The sequence below is a fragment of the Plecotus auritus genome (genome assembly GCF_963455305.1).
Source record: "Plecotus auritus genome assembly, chromosome: 7".
NCBI classification, from domain to species: domain Eukaryota; kingdom Metazoa; phylum Chordata; class Mammalia; order Chiroptera; family Vespertilionidae; genus Plecotus; species Plecotus auritus.
This window is the reverse complement of record NC_137774.1, coordinates 110,153,283-110,173,889: the sequence shown is the minus strand read 5'-3', so window position 1 is coordinate 110,173,889 and position 20,607 is coordinate 110,153,283. Positions and strand designations below refer to the sequence as shown.

The window sequence follows — 20,607 nt, the reverse complement described above, 5'->3', positions numbered from 1 at the left end:
TGATAGATACAGAGGCTGTAAAGCATAGAACAGACTCAAATTATAGTGGGAAGGCTGGGGAGTGTTGGGGAGGGAGGGAAAGAGATAACCAAAGGACTTGTATGCATGTATATAAGCACAACCAATGAACATAAGTCACTGGGGAGGAGGGTGGGATGAGGGCATGTGACAGGGGATAGGAGAGGCTGGGGGAAGGTCAATGGGGGAAAAAAAGAAGATATATGTACTAATATATGTAATACTTTAAACAATAAAATAAATAAATAAAAAAGAATAAGCCTTTTACAGCAGAGCAGCTAGTTAGACGGAACCTAGGTCCTGTATCATCTTTCCAGCTCTGGACTAGTATGAAAAAAACTTCAAAGAAATAAACTTTGATTTTGTTTGTCATTGCTATTTTAAATTTTCTTAGTTGCAGTGAGCACTAATTCTATGTTATACATAGACTTTTGAGTTGTATTTGATAAATAAGAGGGAATTACTGAACAGAAAAGTGATGACATTACAGCTGTTTTTAAAATGACTAAACTTAAAGTCCTATGTTCAATGGTTTGTAATGAGGAGTGACTGTAGGTAAACAGTTGGGCAATTATTTCAATGATTTAGATAAGAAGTAATAAAGGTCTGAACTGCAGTTTGGGCAATAAAAAAAAGAGTAAATGAATATGGGAAATTAAGAAAAAGCTAATAGAGTTTGATGACTAATGAAATGTGAGAAAAGAAATTGTGAGGTTGGACATACACATAATCTCAAATTTTTGGTCCTACATGATTAGTAGTAAAGAGTTGACAATCAAGACAATTAGATAGAGGAATTTGGCCATTCTATACATACTATGATTTACCTGTGAGACATCCAAGAGCAGAGGCCTATAATCCAAATGAATGTGTGAGGTAGGCATTATGAAGTGAATAAAATCTGGAAATAAAGATTTCAGATTCACCCTCATATCAGTGATACTCAAAACCATAAAATTTCAAGAGGAAGAGTACTGAAGAAATGGGATATCTTTTGGACAAATTCCAAAGTTAGGAAATAAGAAGGAAAGAAGAAACAACAAATATGATGGGAAGAGATTCAGTAAAGTACTATAATGGAATTCAAATACATATATAATTTAAAATATAAACTCCTCCTCTGAGAATTATTCATTACTCTCTACTGAGCCAGTATATCTAAATTCTATATTAACACCATATGACTCCAAACACCCCACCCCACATCGAGGGCTGAAGCTGGTTGGCTCACAATAGACATCTGGTTCAAGCTGGGCCAATCCAATCCTCTCTCAAGGGATTTTAAATAATTAGTTAATACTTTAATTGATTGATGTTATAGCTTAAAGGTGGCTTTTGAAGAAATGTTGTTCAAGATAACAAAACACCCAAAAGCAGAAAGCTAGCTTTTTACCATTGTAGCCCTTGATCAATGTTTGTTGGATAATTTACTTTTGTATAGCCAGATTCCCTATCTTTTTAGAGTTTATAGTCTAGTGTAGATACAGACTATATCTGTTGACCATTTTATCTCCAGTATCTTTTAGAGACCACATAGTGAATACTGAGTGAATGAATGAGGTCTGGCTATACCTTCTGCTCTCAGGTTCCACAAGATAGCCCTATATATTGTTTCATTACACTTTTCTTTTGCTTCAGTTAAACTGAATGTGCCTGTTCCATGCAAACAAACAATCCTAGATTGAGATACCAAAGAATGGATAGAAGATGAAGACCATGACCAAAAATGCACATCTGCAGAGATATGAAAGCTAAGGACAACAAGAGATTATTAGAGTTAATGTTAGAAAGTCAGTGGATATCTTTAAGAGTTTCACTAGATAAATAAAAGCAAAACCAAAATTTAATAGTACTAATAAATACACGAATGAAAAAAACTAGGTATTGGCTACACTTTGGGTAAGTTTGATATGGGAAAGTAGTGAAAAAATGGAATGGAAACAGACTGAGATTTGAATAACAATTAACCTTAAGAATTAAAGAATTACCAGGCCTTTTCAGGTATGTCTATGACACAATTAAATGTATAAAGAACCCAGGAACAGATTTATTAAAAGACATAAAGATTTGGTGATATGGGCATGTACAAAAATTTACTCTATAATCACCTCATCTAAATTTATCAATCCTGATGCACTGATCTTGGATTTGGGCATTTGAAGTCAGACATTGGAAATATCCTCTGTCATCCCTGATACATATGTAATTGATTATAGCATCTTTTCATTGTGATTATAGCATCTTTTCATATCTAACAGACTTTATTATATGAAACCAGAAATATGGGCCTTTGATTCATTTAGAAAAATATCTATGATTTTATATATTCTTCAGTCTTAGTAAATGGAATACTGTCTTAAGCCTTGAAAATGCCTTTTTCTACTTACTAATTATTAATGAAGAAAACTCTAAACAATAAGAGCCAAGGTGGCTGCTAATGCACCTGACTCAATTTTGAGCAGAAAGTAATTTAGAAGAAAACTGAAGACTGAAAAATATTTACAAGTGTAAAAACTTACTTTTCTAAATGTACTGTATGCTCTTATACTTATAATCATTCTATTGTGCATTTGGTAACAGTATCAATGGTCCTTTCAAGGTTGTTTGTAAGAAGTCTATTCTTAGAAAAATCTATACTTCTAAAGCTTAAAGTGAAGTCTCAAATTCACTTGTTACCTGCATGACTTCCATTCCCCAAACACTGAGCTGCCCCTCCCCTCCAACATTGGAGCAGCCAAAGGTGGAGCGACACAACCTGGAAGAATGAATAAGTAAGCACCTATAGGGCGAATCTTGACCAAGGAAGATGCTAGACAGAAGGGAGCAGAAGAGATGAGTCCTTCTTCTATTCTATGTTCTACTGTGAGATGAGGGTTCTTCTTGAAATCAGTCTTGATAAGTCCTGTATGTCAAGTATGTCAAGCTCCGCTGTGTCTCTATGTGGCAAGTTATGATTTAGTGATCAGCATGGTAATAATTCAAAACTTCTTGCCTCATTTTCTGTTAATTTATTAACTGCATTGACCTTCTACAACTGAAATCAAGTATTAAAATCTTAATCCTTTCTCATATTCTACCCTCTAGAGACTTGAGCCAAGACAATGGTACAAGCCCAAGAATAAGAGGACTGTGGGTTTAAAATCTTGCAAGACCCTACATATTTTGTACAGATAATCTTATCAGTAGTTGCTGATACATTATTTGGGGTAATATATCCTAAAGGAAGCTATACTGTAATATATTGAATGTGTTCATGCTTTTTTTGGCCACCAGGCTCCTCAGTTATATTTTTTGCTAAATCACTTGTTAGCCAACCCAAATGCTACAAGTACAGATGTCTCAATCTAAAATTAACAGATCTAATTACAAGATCTTAACCATTAGGATTTCTTTAAAGGCTTATCATAATTCAGATGCATGAAACAAAAACAAATAATATTGTTCAAATAACAGAAGACCAGCATATAAATGAGTCTAAAAAAGTTTCTTCCTGGTGCCTGACAGCAGACATTTAAAACCACATACAGAGTTATATTATATTAAAAATGTATACATATAAAAATCAAAATTATATAGATATACACTATAAATATATATTTTTAAAATATTTAGACTATGCATTTGTTGAGCTCATTTTACTAAATATAAAAGTGTCAAAAACATTAATAAAAAGGAAATATTTCAGGCTTATTAACATTTCAGGAAGCTTTGAAGACTACAGCATCCTAGACATAAAAATTACACAAGCAGCTTCTGTAACAAAGATGTAAAATAATCTTAATAGTTTGCCTAAATCTTCTTAATGTAAGGCTTAGATTCCCTTTAATTTTTTTTCCAGTCAGCTAAAATGTGTATAGTTTATTTAAGTCCTCAAAATCTTTTGGTCTTTTCCATCTCTAGATGATGTAAAAAAAAAAAAAAAAAAAAAAAAAAAAAAAAAAAAAAAAAAAAGCAAAACATACTATACATAATAAAATAATCTTAATTATAAAATAAATAGTAGCAAAATAGTGTCATCTGAACCAGTAATCCATTGTAAGGCTATGTGATTCTCCCTTTGGTCCAGAAATGTGTGGACTTCAGTACCTCATTTGAAGGATTTACATGGGTCCCTTTGTGTGTCTCTAACAGAACACACTCTGAGCCTCCAAAAACTCATGTTTCTAAGGAAGAATAAGTGAAGCACATTTAATATGAGGCCTATGACAATTCATGCAACACCTAAGAAGAAGAAGAAAAAAAGAAAAACAAAGATGATGATCCTTCGTGTAAGTTAGGTCTCTACTTCATCTCAAACAGCTGATGCCAGGGACAGAATCTGATTCTCTTGATACAAGGGGTCATGGAGAGAAGACCCAGGATGTTTTCCAAGTGACCATACAGTCAAGAGAAGGCCAGGATTTTCAAGGTGTGGGAAACTTACTGGAGGTTCCCTCCACATTGTCTGTCATCCCAATTCTTTCTTCCAAATCCCAGGGAGCTACAGATAAGGTAGCCTGGGTGCCCACCAAAGAAAGAAGAAAGGAAATGTGTGTGTGTGAAGATCGGTTTCAATACAGATTTATACCCCAGGCAAAGATAGATAAATGGCCGTGAACACTCAGGCAGCAAAGTTAGTTTCAGCTGTCCCAGCTAGTAGCATCTACAGGTGCCTGGCAGAGAACAAATGCAAGATTATCTGGAGGATGACACAAACACTCCCCCCCACCCCCGCAAGGATAAGTGGGAAAGGATAAGCCACAACATAAATGAAAACAACAAAAATTAAAAATTTACCAAGACTATAAGCATTGGAATAATCAAGACACAAACTGTACAACTATCATACCTATTCTACAATATGCTTAAAAGTATCTGCAGGCAACCAGATACTCTAAGCCTAACTAGAAGATTTGAAGAAAAAAATATTACTAGAAATGTAAGATATAATTATTAAAATTGAACGGATAAATTTGGTAAGAAGAGAGACAATTAGTCATGCAGAAAAGAGATCACATCAGAATAAATTCTTCACAATAGAGTAAAAATAGACAAAAATGGAAAATGGAGATGAAAGAGTAAAGGATGTGAAATATAAAATGGGATGGTCTTATATGCATTTAATCAAGAGTCCAATAAGCAGAGATAAGAGAAAATGAGTTTACAAGGTAATATCTAAAGAAACAATGTTTCATAATTTATCAGGAATTATGAAAGACACAGTCCATAGATTCAACAGGTTTAAGAAATCCAAGGAGAATAATTTTTAATTACATTCAGACACATCACAGTAAAACTGCAGAAAATGCAAGACAATAAAACATTTTTGAAAGCACTCAAAATTGGGGAAAACACATTAATCCTAAATAAAATAGCATAAAATTTTCACCCAACTTTTCAACAGCAATAAGGGAAGCTGTGAGTGGAATGACACCTTTGGTATGCTGCAGGAAAAGAATAAAAGCAATAACAGACCAAAGATAATTCCATATTCAGCCCAGCCAGCATGGCTTGGTGGTTGAGCATTGACCTATGAACTACTATGTCACAGTTTGATTCCCGGATAGAGTATATGCTTGGATTGCAGGCTCGATCCCCAGTGTGGAGCATGCAGGAGACAGCTGATTAATGATTCACTCTCATCATTGATATTTCTATCTCTCTCTCCCTCTCCCTCTCTGAAATCATTAAAGAAATATATTTTTTTAAATAAAAATAATAAAAAATTAATTTTCCAGACTTCTGTATGACGAAAGGTATCACAAAAACAAAGTTAAAAGACAAGCCAGACTGAATGAATTAATAATAAATATTTAAGAATATCAAGTATCAATTTGAAAAGACAACACAAAGTAAATTGGTCAAACACATGAGCAGGCAAGTACCACTTTGGCCCTACTATACCAGCAAATATTAAGAAGTCTGACAATACCAGGTATTGGTGAAGATGGGGGAAGTGATATTTTCACATACTTGTAAAGAAAGTGTAAATTGATTTAGGCACTTTGGAGAGCAATAGCATCTAGTTAAATTTAAGAAGCAAGGCATAAAAAAATCCACTTCATTGAAACATACAGGTACACAAAGAGAAATGTACAATAATTTTCACTATAGCATTAACTTTATGGAAAAAATTTGGAAAATAAGTTAAGTAAAATAAGAAGAATTTATTATATTTGAACATTTTGCCACTGCTGAAGTGAATGAAGAAAATACATCATTAGCAATATGACTTGAATTAAAATCATAACATTAACTTCTTTAAATCAAATCATAAATATGTTATAATTTATCTCTGTATATAATTTATGTAAAGACATAATTATATTTAAAATCACGTGGAAATACAATTTTGTATTTGGGTATATTAAAGTAGAAAAATGAACTGCAATTACATATACCACAATTATTATAGTTGGGAGGGCATGTTGTCAGAGCTTCAAGTTGATCTGTTGATCTATTCTTCATTAAAGAAAAATATTTGAAACAAACATAACAGTCAATATATGTTTTATTATATATTCTACTTTTTAAATTTTTTTAAATTTCTTAAAAGTCACACACAATTTTTACATTATCAACAAACTTTGATCTAGTAACTTCATTTTAAGACATTATATCCTAAAGCAATAATTTGATGCAGAAAAATATTCTACTGTAGTTTAATATAAAATAGCAAAGGATTTAATAATAATTAAAATGTTTCACAATGTAATGGTTATTAAATGCTTTCTCATGTGTTTCAGGATTATTATGGCAACTTAAAACACATATATGATTATAAAAGGATTGCTTATTTTAAACAAACGTAGAACTCAAAATTTTAGAAATGATTAATAATAATGGACCTATTTATTTAAAAATAGTAAATTTTAAGATTTTTTTATTTTGTACAGCATTTGTATTGATGTAAAAAATAGCCTGTAGTTATACTTATTGCTCACATTGTCTGTATTTTCTGAATTCTACAATACCTATGGGTCTACTACTTTAATAATACGAAAATTTTTTAAAACTTACTTTGATTTATCACTCCCCTTTTTCTTTTCCTTTTGCAAATTAAACCTCAAGACTTTTTCTTTATAAGAGGGAGCTATTATTCCAAATATATCAGTCACAGGTGATTTCTTAACAGGCATATTCATGGATCATAAACCTAAAGAGAAATATTAAATTATATATTACAATACAAATATACTCCCAGTGCCACATAATATATTTCATGTAAATTTATTATTTATGGGGAAAAGGGTGGCAAGAAGGAAATCAGGCTGAAGCATGAAATTGTATTAAGGAAATATATAAATTTAAATTTAAATTTAAAGTGTCAGACTTAGGATTCAAACCGAACTTTGAATCAAAAACCCATGTTCCATATATTGTTACTACTATAAAATTAACCTTTCATGTAATATTTAGTCTTTATTGTACTTTACCAGTACAATAAAGAACAGCATGGCATAGCAGTTAAAAGAATACAACCAGACTAACTGATATATTTAACTGCTCTGTGCCTAGTTTCCTCTCCTGTACAAAGAGAATAGTACCTTTATAGCATTGTTATAAGAAATCCTATCTAATAAAAGAGAAACATGCAAATTGACCAGACCTCTGCTATGCACACAAGCCACGCCCACAAGCCAATCAGGAGCGAGTATGCAAATTAACCCAACCAAGATGGCAGCAGCCACAGAGCTGGAGTAAGCAGGAGGCTTGGGTTGCCCCTGGCGATGGAGGAAGCCAAGCTTCACTCCACCCTGGCCTGCCCTGGCCTCCGCTCAAGGCTACAAAGTTTCAATTATAGAAGATAAATAAATCCCAGATACCAGGGCCTCTGCTTGGGTTGCTGGGGGGCGTGGCTGGCCTGCAAACCACCACAGGCCCCTTGCCCAGGCTGCCCCATGCCCCAAGGGAACCCCCACCCTGATCCGGGACACTCTTCAGGGCAAACCAGCCAGCTCCCACCCATGCAACAGGCCTCTATCCTATCTAATAAAAGAGTAATATGCAAATTGACTGTCACTCCAACACACAAGATGGCTGCCCCCGTGTGGTCAAAGATGGCTGCCCCCATGTGGACACAAGATGGCTGCCACAACATGGCCAGCAGGGGAAGGCAGTTGGGAGGAACCAGGCCTGCAAGGGAGGGCAGTTGGAAGGGACCAGGCCAGCAGGGGAAGGCAGTTGGGAGGAACCAGGCCTGAAAAGGAGAGCAGTTGGGAGCGATCAAGCCTGCAGGGAAGGGCAGTTGTGGGGGACCCAGGCCTGCAGGAGAGAGCAGTTGGGGAGGACCAGGCCTGCAGGGGAGGGCAGTTAGGGGGGACCAGGCCTGCAGAACAGGGCAGTTAGGGGTGACCGGGCCTGCAGGGGAGGGTAGTTTGGGGGGACCCAAGGCTGCAGGGGAGGGCAGTTGCGGGGGGACCAGACCAGCAGGGGAGAGCAGTTAGGGGCGATGAGGCTGGCAGGGGAGGGCAGTTAGGGGTGACTGGGTCAGCAGGGGAGGGCAGTTGGGGGCAACCAGGCCGGCAGGGGAGGGCAGTTGGGGGTGACCAGGCTGGCAGGGGAGCAGTTAGGCATCTATCAGGCTGGCAGGGGAGCAGTTAGGCATCAATCAGGCTGGCAGGGGAGTGGTTATGGGGTGATCAGGCTGGCAGGCAGAAGCGGTTAGAGGCAATCAGGAAGGCAAGCAGGTGAGCAGTTGGGAGCCAGCAGTCCTGGATTGGAGAGGGTGCAGGCTGGGCTGAGGGACACACACTCCTGTGCATGAATTTCGTGCACCAGGCCTCTAGTACAGTGGTCGGCAAACTCATTAGTCAACAGAGCCAAATATCAACAGTACAACGATTGAAATTTCTTTTGAGAGCCGAAAACCAACTTCTGCGCATGGGCCACAAAGTTTCAATCACACTGTACATGCGCGCCCGCACGTGGTATTTTGTGGAAGAGCCACACTCAAGGGCCCAAAGAGCCGCATGTGGCTCGCGAGCCGCAGTTTGCCAACCACTGCTCTAGTAGGTTTATATATGTAGATTGCTTAGAATAGCCTGACTCATAGGAAGTTTTACATAAGTGCTTGTGATCATTAGATTACTATGCTTTCAGTTTTTTAAGGTTACTTATAAATTTCTTTTTATGTCTCCTGTCTTTTTACCATTTAGATTATGCTTTTCCTGCTTTCCCTCATATCCAGATTTATTTTTCTTTTGAAGCATGTCTAAGCACGTTTTATAGGTGTGAGACCAAAACTAGGGCACACTATTTGTGTTTAGTGAAATATTTAAACAGCAAAATGAAGTAACAAAATGGGTAGTCAGGATTATATTGAATTATTTTGCATTTCATTTTTAAGATATCTTATTCTTAACACACATCATTATATTAGTCAAGGTTTTGGCAGGAAACAGATGACACACTTAAATGGGGTACCTGAATAAAGAGACTTTCCAATGACATTGGCAGTTATTTAAATAAAAAAGAAAAGGAAATCCGAGATGGTATTGTTCTCAGGGGCTGGCAAGAAGGGAGTAAACCATTACCACTCTCAGGACTCCACTCCAATCGTCTGCCTGTGCTTTCCACTGGTGTGCGACAAGCATTTTTAAAACATGCAATAACTGACTACTTAGTCAGGGGTGCTGACCTCTTTTCCCTTAGATTGTCAAATTTAAAAAATGACAACTATAGCTGTCTGATGTGAATGAATCAAAATTATACCTCTTTTTTGTCAAATAGGGAAAAAAATATATTTTTGGTGTCCCACAGAATTTTAGTAATTAGTTTATGTGCCACGAGATGAAAAAGGTTGAAAATCGCTGAGCTACACCAAACTAGAAGCCCGAAGGTGCAGGGCAGAGTCCAGAAGAATGGAAAGTAGATCTGGAAGGGTAATGGGAAAATAGCACAAAGCAGATTATAAACTCAAAACATCATTATCTATTGCTATTGGCTATAGTAAATTTTGCTTCTAATAATCTACATCCATTAGAATATAAAGCAAAAGTATGTTTATGTCCGTAGCTATATTGAGCTATGTATAGAGACATCATTCAAAATGGACCTAACTGTAATATAAAATACAAGTTATTCTCAACAGAATTAATATATTCAGGAGTTGTTGCTTTTTCACATCTGCTGGTAACAGGGTAGATATTTGGACCATCTGCTCAAAAATGCAAGTTCTATACCACCTTGCTGATGAGACTTTCCCAGATGGGGTGGGTAGAAAATGTCAAATTGCTGTGAAAGTTTCTTCATGATTACTCTCAATTTCTGGCTTATTTTAGGAGTGCTTATCTTGATAATAACAGTGCTTAACCAAAAGTAGTTTGTGAAACACTATATGAAAATATTTTTATATACAACAGAGACAATATGACTCCCTAATGTATTTTATGGGTTAGAATTGCATTTGACTAAGAATAAAAGAAACACGCCCAAATAATCTCAAGTTTCCCAAAAGAAAATAATAATGTCTTCATAAATGTTTCCCAAAGAGGTATTAGAATTAAACCTTCAGTGGGATAAATAAACAACAAAAAAATAAGATTTTAAATTACTCCTTCTCCATACCAAAAATAATCAAACTAGAGAACCTAATAATGTTATCAACTTTCACAAAATTTTTCATCTTTTTGTAAGAATATTCTTCATAAAATTCTCAAAACTTAAACCCAAAACTATCAACAAAGTAGAGTCCAAAACCTAAAACTATCAACAAGGAATTGTTATTATTGTTGTTGTTGTTGTTGTTGCTATCTGTAAAGTAGGATCCAGTCAACCCTCATATGACTAGTATTATCAGTAGTAGTATTACTGTTATTATTACATGTGCAGTAGGGCCAGTCAAGCCTTCAAATGACTAGAGCTTCAGTTGATATCTAACTGAAATCACAGGAGAGACCCTAAATGAGAACTACTCAACCTCAACTGAGTACAATCAACTCAAGAACTATGAGAGTTGATAAAAATTATTTAACCTACTAAGTTTTAGAGTGGTTGTTAGATACCCAGCATACTTGTTGGATAGTACAATGAACATTTATGCATTTCAATATATGCAAATTTTACCTCAATAAAAATGAGATTAAAAAAGAATACATTGTATGGGAATTAGGTTTGGTGACATATAACAGAAGTAAAAATGACAATTGCTTAGCAAGATAGAAGTGTATTTCTTTCTAATGTTAAAAAAAATTTTTTTAAGTTCAAACCTAGACAATTTAGGATCTGTTTAGCAGCTGCACAGTCATAAGAAACCATGGCTCCATCTATATCTTCCTTTCATGGTCATCGTTGGGCCTCACCCTGCTTCAGGTTGTTCACTGGTTCACGTAGCATCGAATTATTAGGGATGCATTATTATGGCTATGTGCTATTGACTTCTGTTTTCAAAGGAACTCTGTTAATCAAGTCTCCTTTTCATCTCTTCTGCCATTCTCCTAAATTAGGATGCCATTATCTTTGTCCTAGATTTATACAATAACTTCTTATCTTCCAGTCTCCTGACCTGGCTTCCTCTAGTCTAATCTTTTACATGACTGCTAAAACTTTTCCAAACTTAAATCTCCTCCTAATCATTTCACCCTTCCCCAGTCCCCACTTCCTTGTTTAGGCCCTTGAAATTATAACCTATGAACAACATAAACTGATGAACAAAAACAGATTCAGAGACAGAGAAGAATCGATCAGACCGTCAAACCTCAGAGGGAATGTAGGGGAGGGTCGGGGTAAGGGGGAGAGATCAACCAAAGGACTTATATGCATGCATGTAAGCATAACTAATTGACACAGACACCAGGGAGGTGAGGGCATGAGCAGGGGGGTGGGGGAGATGATGGGGAGATAAGGATACATATATAATACCTTAATCAATAAAGAAAGGGGGGAAAAAAAAGATTCGCAAGGAAAAAAAAGAGAAAGAAAAAGAAATTATAACCTAGAGAAAAAGGACTGGCTTATAAACCAATGCTATCACATTTTAAGATGCTGAATTCACCATGACAAGGCTTCAGCTGATTTTAGGGGAGAAAATTTGCCAAGAGAAATATTTGATCAATATGGCATTCTATAAAAGTATGACAAGATCTAAAGAATGGTCTATTTAAATTTAAGAATGACTATCTGTCTCAATAGAATTCTGTCTGTTTTGACCTTGAGTTCAAAGAATGAAAATATCTTTATCTAATAAACAGGATACCTAAAATTTGAAAGAACTTAACACAATGGAATTCTTTCAGCCCAAAATTATCAAATAATATGGGGGTGTTTAATTGTTCTTTTTATAATCTAAAACAAGCGTAAATCAAAATATTTAGGCCATTTCTGAAGGAGCAAAGGAATCATGAAGAACTGAACATTGAATGTGGAAATTTAAGAAGGTTTAAAATATCTGAATATCTGCATGACATCTGATGAAAACCTCAGTCCTGAACCTGATGAAACAGCTCTGTACTGGTGCTATGTCCTAGAAGAGCATGAACCATGCCTGAAGATAGGCAGCCCACAGTTTTTAAGGACACTAAGCACTGGTTGGCTGCTCTTAGGGTACTAATGTCATAGGATACACTTGGTAGTAATTAGAAAAATCCAATATTCACAGTGTATGAAGGACATGCACATTTTGCCTAAGCATGACTGATCAAACAAGGAAATCTGAATAGCCAGAGAAGTGATTGAATGACCTACTAGCTGAATGACCACTTCAGACCAGGTACATGAAGTTATTACAGGCAATCTGTATTAAAAGAAAACTGTAAAATGTATTTTTCTCAAAGAACTGCTTTCTACATCCTCTCCTGGACTTCTTGTAAAAAGTAGTATTTTCAGTATTTGTTCTCCCATCCCACATACACACATACAATGTAACATCAGTGATAAACACATGTGGTCGTGAAAATTTATGTTCTATAAATAAAAGTATAAACTTAACTGTGAGATAGCTGCCACAGAGATCCAGAAATCCAAGGTCTGAAAGAGTTCAGGCTTATTGATGCCATTAACATCATGTATAACTTTATGTGTGGATATATGTTTCCAAGTCTCTTGAATATATATCTAGGAGAGGAATTGCTGAATCATGTGGTAACTCTATGTTTAATCATTTGAGTAACTGCCAGGTTGTTTTCCAAAGTGGCTACACTATTTTACATTCTCACCAGCAGTGTATAAAGGATCGGATTTCTCCACATCCTCACTAACACATTATCTTTTTTATTACAGATATCCAAAGAGGTCTGAAGTGGTTTTGATTTGAATTTCCCTAATATCTATTGACTTAATCATCTTTCCATGTGCTTATTAGACATTTGTATATCTCTTTTGAAGGACTGTATATTCAGATCCTTTGCCTATTTTTCATTGTGTTGTCTTTTTATTATTGAGTTGCAATGTGTAAAAGAGAAAATACCTCTTTTTGCTAAAGGCCATGATACCACATCTAGATTTAATACTTGACCTACTTGGTGTTTCAAACTCTACCAGAAATAGATTTTTAATCAACCAATCTCAATATCAATATCAATGAAGTAATCTGTCTTGTGGGCTCTGTCCAGCCCTACCCCCTCATAGGCAGAGGAGGCAATCTCATGAAACCCGCCCCCCAAAAAAAACCTGTATATTTCTTTCCCCCTAAAAGAAGATGTCTTGATCAGAAAATCCTTTTTCTTTTGTTAATAGCTCCCTTGCCCCACCTTTCTTCCTATATAAACCTTTTATTTGTATAACTCCTTGGGGCTCCTTTCAAGATGCCAGATGGGATGAATCACTTAATAAAGCCAATTAGATCTTCAAATTTACTCAATTGACTGTTGTTCTTTAACAAATTGTTCTTATACATTTTAGATACAAATCTCTTTTCAGATGTATGATTTGCAATAATTTTCTTCCAATCTGTAGGTTGTCTTTTCACTTTCTTGATGATATGCTTTGAAGAGCTATATTTATAATTTTTTATAAAGTCCATTGGTCCTATTTTTGTTGTTGTTGTATGTGCTTTTTGTTGTCAGATCTAAGAAACCACTGCCTAATCCATGTCAGAAATATTTATGCCTGTTTTCTTCTAAGGGTTTTGTGGTTTTAGCTCTTACATTTAAGTTTTTTTATCCATTTGAGTTAACATTTGTATATGGTATGATATAGAGTTCCAACATCATTCTTTTGCATATGGATATCCAATTGTGCCAGAACGATTTGTTGGAAATTTTTTCCTTCATTGAATTATTTTAGCACCCTTATCAAAAAGCAATTTACCACAAATGTGAGGGTTTGTTTCTAGATTCTCAATTCTATTTTATTGAAATCTATGTGTTTCATGCCAATACCACACTGTCTTCATTACTGATGCTCAGTAGTAATTTTTGAAATTGAGAATGTGAATCTTCCACTTTATATTTCTTTTTCAATATTGTTTTTCTATTCCAGGCCCAAGGTAGAATTGCCATGTGAATTTTAGGATCATATTATCAACTTCTGCAAAGAGATCAGTTAGAATGTCAATATGGGTTGTACTGAACTTGAGGATCAATTTGGGAGCATTGCCATCTTAACAATATTAGGTATTCTTATCCATGAGCATAAGTTGTCTTTCCATTTATTTTTGCCTTTTTTAATCTCTTTCAACAATATTTTGTACTTTTCAAAATGTAATTTACATTGCCTTTGTTAAATATATTCATATTTTATTCTCTTTGATGCTATAATAAGTGGAGTTTTTCTTAATTTATTTCCCTTTCAGTTTGCTAATTGCTACTGCAAACTGATTTTGTCTATATATCTTACATACTGCAAGCTTGTTAAACTTTTTTATTAGATCGAATAGCTCACTAGTGGCTTCCTTAGCATTTTCTATATGCAACATCATATAGAAAATGTATTTTGTGGAATACAAGGATGTATTATATCCTAAAAACTATTGTGAAATAAGTTTGGAAAACATTGCATTAAACAAAATTAAAGGTTTGCATACTATAAGACATCTCAGAGTTGTTAACATGCTCCTGTGAGATGCAAATCTCCCTGAGTAGCAGTAGGATATACATTTGTTGCTAAATTTTACCAGAGAAATCTTTAGGACACTAAAGAGTTCTGGAATCACATGCACAAAAAATTGGGGGAAATTCTAATTTATAAAACCACACAGAGTATTTATTAAGCATTTGTTGCAGGCACTTTACTAGGAGTTCTGGATGAACAATGAACTTCAACAGAGGAACACTTACCAAATTAACCATGATAATGAATGATTCTGATTATGAATCAGATGCTCAAAGGAATATAACATCGTTTATCAAGATTACAAGAGTTCTTGCCAAATAGTTCTTAATGAAATAAAAAAATCTAGTACTCACCTTGAACCTAAAGAGTTATTTGAGACATCAAAACAAAGAACATATATGCACTGAAGAGGTATGTTTCAGCGGACGAAATGACTCCAGTAAGCTGTCTGGTGCTTGGCAGTTCATTTGCCACCTAGCATAGACCCAGAATTTAAAAAAAAGAAAAAAAAAGATTTCAACATTAATCCCTAGTGTATTTTTGTTAAAGCTCCAGTTAAAATAAGGTTAAAAAAAGTACACTTGCTATTTTTTTTTCCTGAGAACTAGACAATGTTAAAATTATAGCAAAGCCTTTGGATAGGTAACCTGCATTACAGAATGTACGATATAGACTATAATCTTAAGAAACACAGGATAATTGGACCAAAGACCACCAAAAAAAGATATAATTCAGACATATTGTTGAAATAAGGTAAAAAAAGGGAATCCTATCATTATCTTGCCTCCTCCTAGAAATTTTTCCTAAGTCAATAACTTGTACCATCTTCTCAAGATTGCCTTAAAAAATAATTGCATTTAACATCCTCAGTGAACCTTCCCCCCTCCCCAAACACACACACACTTCAAATTTTTGAACGAGAGAGAGACAGAGAGAGATGGGAGGGACAATTTCACCTATTATACAAGGACTTGAAAACTGTCCAGCGAGGCAAGCTGGCTTCTGAAATAAGGCTTGCCAGAGGACAAGGGAGTCCCTGTCCAGAGGAAATTAAAAGAATTCGCCTATTGATAGCAATAAGTTCCCCCACCTCTTTCGTCTCCCCAGCACAAAAGCCATTTCCCTATCAGATGACCTAGTGGCTGACCTTCTCCTTCATGCCTTCGCAGGATGATTTTCTCCTTAGATTCTTAGTAGGGGCCAGCATGGCTGGCCTGCCTAGGGGCGTGGGTAGTGGAAGCCTCTTCCAACAGCCAGAACCATGGACCCCTCTCCAAAATAGGCTCAGTGCTCCCATGTGTGGGTTTTTGTGGACCTCCCGGTTTCCCAGGGACGGTGAGTGTGGCGATAACCTTAACTCAGGTCCTCAGAAACAAAATCTAGCAGTCACACACAAACTCACCGCAGCCTCAGCGTTGCTGGGGACCAAGACTGGTTGCTAAGGACGCTGTAAGAGCCACTCCTAGAGCCCGAATGTTGTTAGTGTCCCCTGACTAGTTTTAACCAATCAGGACCTTTAAGTGCAATTCCACCGTCCTTTCCCCGCCTTCACCACATTTGTGTTCAGTATCGAATGAATAGATGCAATTATACGTGAAAGACCTTTATTAGCTTTAAAATATAATCATAAAGCACATAGTAATGATTCGGTTTTAATACTGTACATACGTAAGCTATCGGCAGTAGCTGCAGCGAGAATTGGTATGACAGTGCCAGTGTCTCAATGCCTAAATACCTCCACCATAGCCTCGTCCCCCAAAACACAGTATCTACATTTAAAATTAAAACAGCATATTTATACAAAGGTAGCTATTTCTGTTAACCAAATTGCTGTTCAAAGGCTCCTTTTACATAGAAAATCTGGATCTGATGGCGGATAAACAAAACATCCAGGGTGTTCTCTAAGTATTAATCACAAGGGGGCGAATTTCTATTCAAAAGAATGCCAATTTTTGAAGATAGTATCCATTAATATTTTCTAATTCATATCCTTATAAAATTCCCTGTCTACCAAGTGCCAAGCAACTTCAACTTTAAAAATTCCACAAATTTTGAGGAATTCTGATTAACTTTAATTTATAGAGACTGTTCTTGTTAAGTAAATTGCTTTAAAATATTAAGAACTTCAAGGCAATTTAACTGATGAAAACTTCAGATACATCAATCCAGAATTGTTTCTGTTCATAACAAGCACCAGGTAAGTCTTTTGATTTTTTAGCAAATCTTTATATTTTAAACGTGTTAATCCAAACCCATAGAATGTATAACACTAAGAGTAAACTCTTAAACTGTGAACTTTGGACAATTATGATGTGTCAATGTAAGTTCATCAATTATAACAAATGTACCAAATGGTTGGTTATTGATAATAGGGGAGGCTATACATGTATGGGGGAAGGGAGAGTATGGGAAATCTCTGTACCTCTTATTTTGTGTGTGTTTGTGTGTGTGAACTCAAAACTATACTAAAATACAATAAAAATTGAAAAATAATTCATTTTAAAAAGTAATAAAGTTTGAAAAAACAGAAATTACAATATCCAGTCCCAGGCTTCTCTGAAACACATTTCTCCTAAAAGATCGGTAAGTTGAGGATAGAAACAAAAATAAAACTAAGATATAACAGAGAGAACAAAAATATAATTAATATTAAAAAGAATTAGGGAGAAAAAGCTTCTTTGATCTAAAAAATAATAAACTTGAGACAATGAATTAAGAGTGCTTATCATATTCCAAATAAAATGAATATGGAAAGAATATTATATGCATTTAAAAATAGCTTGGTGGATTTTATTTAAAATTTATTTCAAAAGATCTAGGGAAAAATATTAAAAGCATTAAAAATACAAACTATTAAACAGGGTACTCACAAAGGAATAAAAAGCAGGTTAGCTAAAATATTCTTCTCCAAAATATAAAAATCAGTCGATTCTACAGAGCATTTATTTTTTTTATATATAATACATGTCATTTCCTTTCTTTTTTTACTTCGAAAACAGGATTTTAATGTGAGGTGTCTTTTAAAGATTTACTACAATGAGTGTTTATACTCAAAGCAAATATTCTCTAAGATAACAAGGTATTCAGTTTACTTGGATCTTATACTTAAACATATTAAAACTTACAAATCCTAAGATAAGTAAACAACCACTTAGAATTCTAACATTTTCACATGGTATCATTAACTATGAAATGCAAAAAGACTATAAATGTTTAAGTGGCATGATCTGTAAAAATTACACTAATACGACCAAATGATCACATACTGTGGAAGACTTACAAGACACGAGTAATTATAGAAAGCTATTCTCCAGGACTTGAAAGATTATTTGACCCATCATTTTAGAGGTGGGGGGGGGGGAGGAGTGGGGGAGATAAGTATGAATTAGGAGGCTCTATATGTAGATAATAAAATTCTAATTAAACTATCTTAAGACTATTTTAGATGCTTGTTTGATATTGAGAAGGTGGCCAACTACCAAAAAGTACTTCTCTTCTTCACAAATATCCATATTATCACAAATTTACACAACCTGGAGGTGGGAGAGAAGAGGGGGGACCTAGAAACATTTTCTTTTGCCTGAGCAAGTACATTTCTAAAAAGAAACTCCAAAGACTTGACTAGAGGTGTCAGACTGCAATGAAATGCTTGAGTTCTTTAACACACTGCTCACCTATTTCATGTAAATTCTGTCTCAATGCAAACTGTATGGACTTTCCTAATGAAGGGTCTTTTACAATCAGCATTTTCACAGCCCATCCCGAAACTTTCAGTCTCGTTGGTAAACCTGTTCGAATCTCTGTTTTTGGTGCAATCGCTTTAGAGTGATTGTTTAGCTGACTGTCTTCAAATAATTCTATGCCTTCTGTTGCACAGGACTCAGGTTCTTCTGGCTGGTCAATGGACAATGGTGCTGTGGATCCTACATCATACTCGGAAATTTCAGGTAAGTTACTTTCATCTGCCTTCTCACTCTTCAGCAGCCCATTTGCTTGCAACCTCAAGTTCCTTTGCAGTTAGCCTACTGGGTTTGTCTAACATTTTTGATGAAGAAACACTTGAAAAGCTTGAGGGTGAAGTGTCTGTCTCTTGACGTTTTCAAAGACTGAATACACCGAGTGGCCAGATTATTATGATCTCTGAACGCATAATAAGCTGGCCACTCAGTGAGAGAGAGAGAGAGAGAGAGAGAGAGAGAGAGAGAGAGAGAGAGAGAGAGAGAGAGAGTGTGTGTGTGTGTGTGTATTAGAGGCCCAGTACATGAATTCGTGCATGGGTGGGGTCCGGCCAGCCTGGCCAGGGGGAGGGGACATGGTCGGTTGGCTGGCCTGCCTGCTGGTCAAACTCCTGGTAGAGGGGACAATTTGCATATTAGCCTTTTATTATATAGGATATACACTGAGTGGCCAGATTATTATGCGTTCAGAGATCATAATAATCTGTCCACTCATTGTGGGTCTCTCTTCTATGTTGAGACTGATGGAAAGAGTTAAGTTTTGCTTCTTTCTGGAGAGTAGCTTCTACTACTGACACTGGAGCCAGATCTGCTGTGTGGAGAATCCTTTCTCAATGACCAGTCTTCACATGATGTAAAGCTTAGAAATTTTTTCCTATAGCCATCTCTTATGTCTCTATATTCAGGCTGACAACTTCCAAAATGATAATCTCTTGTTCATATAACCATTATCCCTTTACATTTCACTTTATGACTTGCCTTTTCATGTCCTTTGCTCACATTTCTACTGATTTCCCTTTATTGGTAAGAGCTTTTTTTTTTTTTTTACAAAAAAGTGACCCATTGTCTAAATCATGTTAAAAATGTGACATTTCCCAATTTGTGACTCATTTTTCAATTTTGATTAAATTTTTTTATTTATTTAGAAATTTAAATGTTCTGTGGTCAAATTGATTAGTCTTTCCTTACATGGCTTTTTACTTTATTGTCACTTTTAGAAAGTTTTTCAATCTATTTGAAAAATATTCACCTTTTATTTTTTCTATATTCAATATTTTTTAAAAGGGAAAAGTACAATATATTATAGTTGGAATTTATTTGGGGGTAAATTGCAAGATGGGGCTGTTACTGTTTTTTTCCCTCAACTGGCTACCCAGTTGTCGTCCTTGTAATAATTCATCCTTTCTTCACTGATATGAATGTAAATTGTAAGATTCGTTGCTTTTATATTAAAAGCATACACACACACACCTTTTCCTCCTTCTCCTTTTAATAAATAAATAAAATTTTGGATCTGAGCTAGTCCCATCTTTGAGCCAATATTCCTAAGGAACAGAGAAATATTTTTTATTGCCATGTCCTGTAACTAATATTAGTTACACAGTAACTTGGTACTCGTACTCAAGTAATATTGGATACACATTTTAAGGGAAAGACTACATACATTTGGCCAAGCCCCATCACAACTCAAGAATGTGAATCCACTTAAGACGAATTTGGTTACCACTTTAAATAAAGGTTCCCTTCTAGAAGATTGAGAATAGTGCGTCAGGGTTCTCTTCTGAAAGCTCTCGGAATGCTGGGCTCCAGTGGGGAGAAGGGACACAAGAAGAACCCATGGTAGGCTCAGTCAGATCTAGGGACAGGGACTCTGCCCGAAGAG

The 20,607-nt window shown here is 35.5% G+C and overlaps 1 protein-coding gene and 1 pseudogene across 2 annotated transcripts in view; both read right to left on the bottom strand.

Moving 5' to 3' along the window:
• TMEM232 (transmembrane protein 232) overlaps positions 1–20,607 on the bottom strand; it is a 203,828-nt gene that overhangs the window by 182,174 nt on the left and 1,047 nt on the right. The window contains exons 2-3 of the mRNA XM_080682694.1: positions 15,342–15,462; positions 7,018–7,153 (exon numbers count right to left, since the gene is read on the bottom strand). Coding sequence (XP_080538820.1) covers positions 7,018–7,142 — 125 coding nt within the window. The 5' untranslated portion in view covers positions 7,143–7,153; positions 15,342–15,462. The remainder of the gene's footprint in view (positions 1–7,017; positions 7,154–15,341; positions 15,463–20,607) is intronic.
• LOC308252744 (periphilin-1-like) lies at positions 18,585–20,405 on the bottom strand (annotated as a pseudogene). The gene is made up of 3 exons: positions 20,389–20,405; positions 19,437–19,638; positions 18,585–19,128 (listed from the first exon to the last, which is right to left on the bottom strand). The product of its transcript is annotated as a periphilin-1-like (transcript).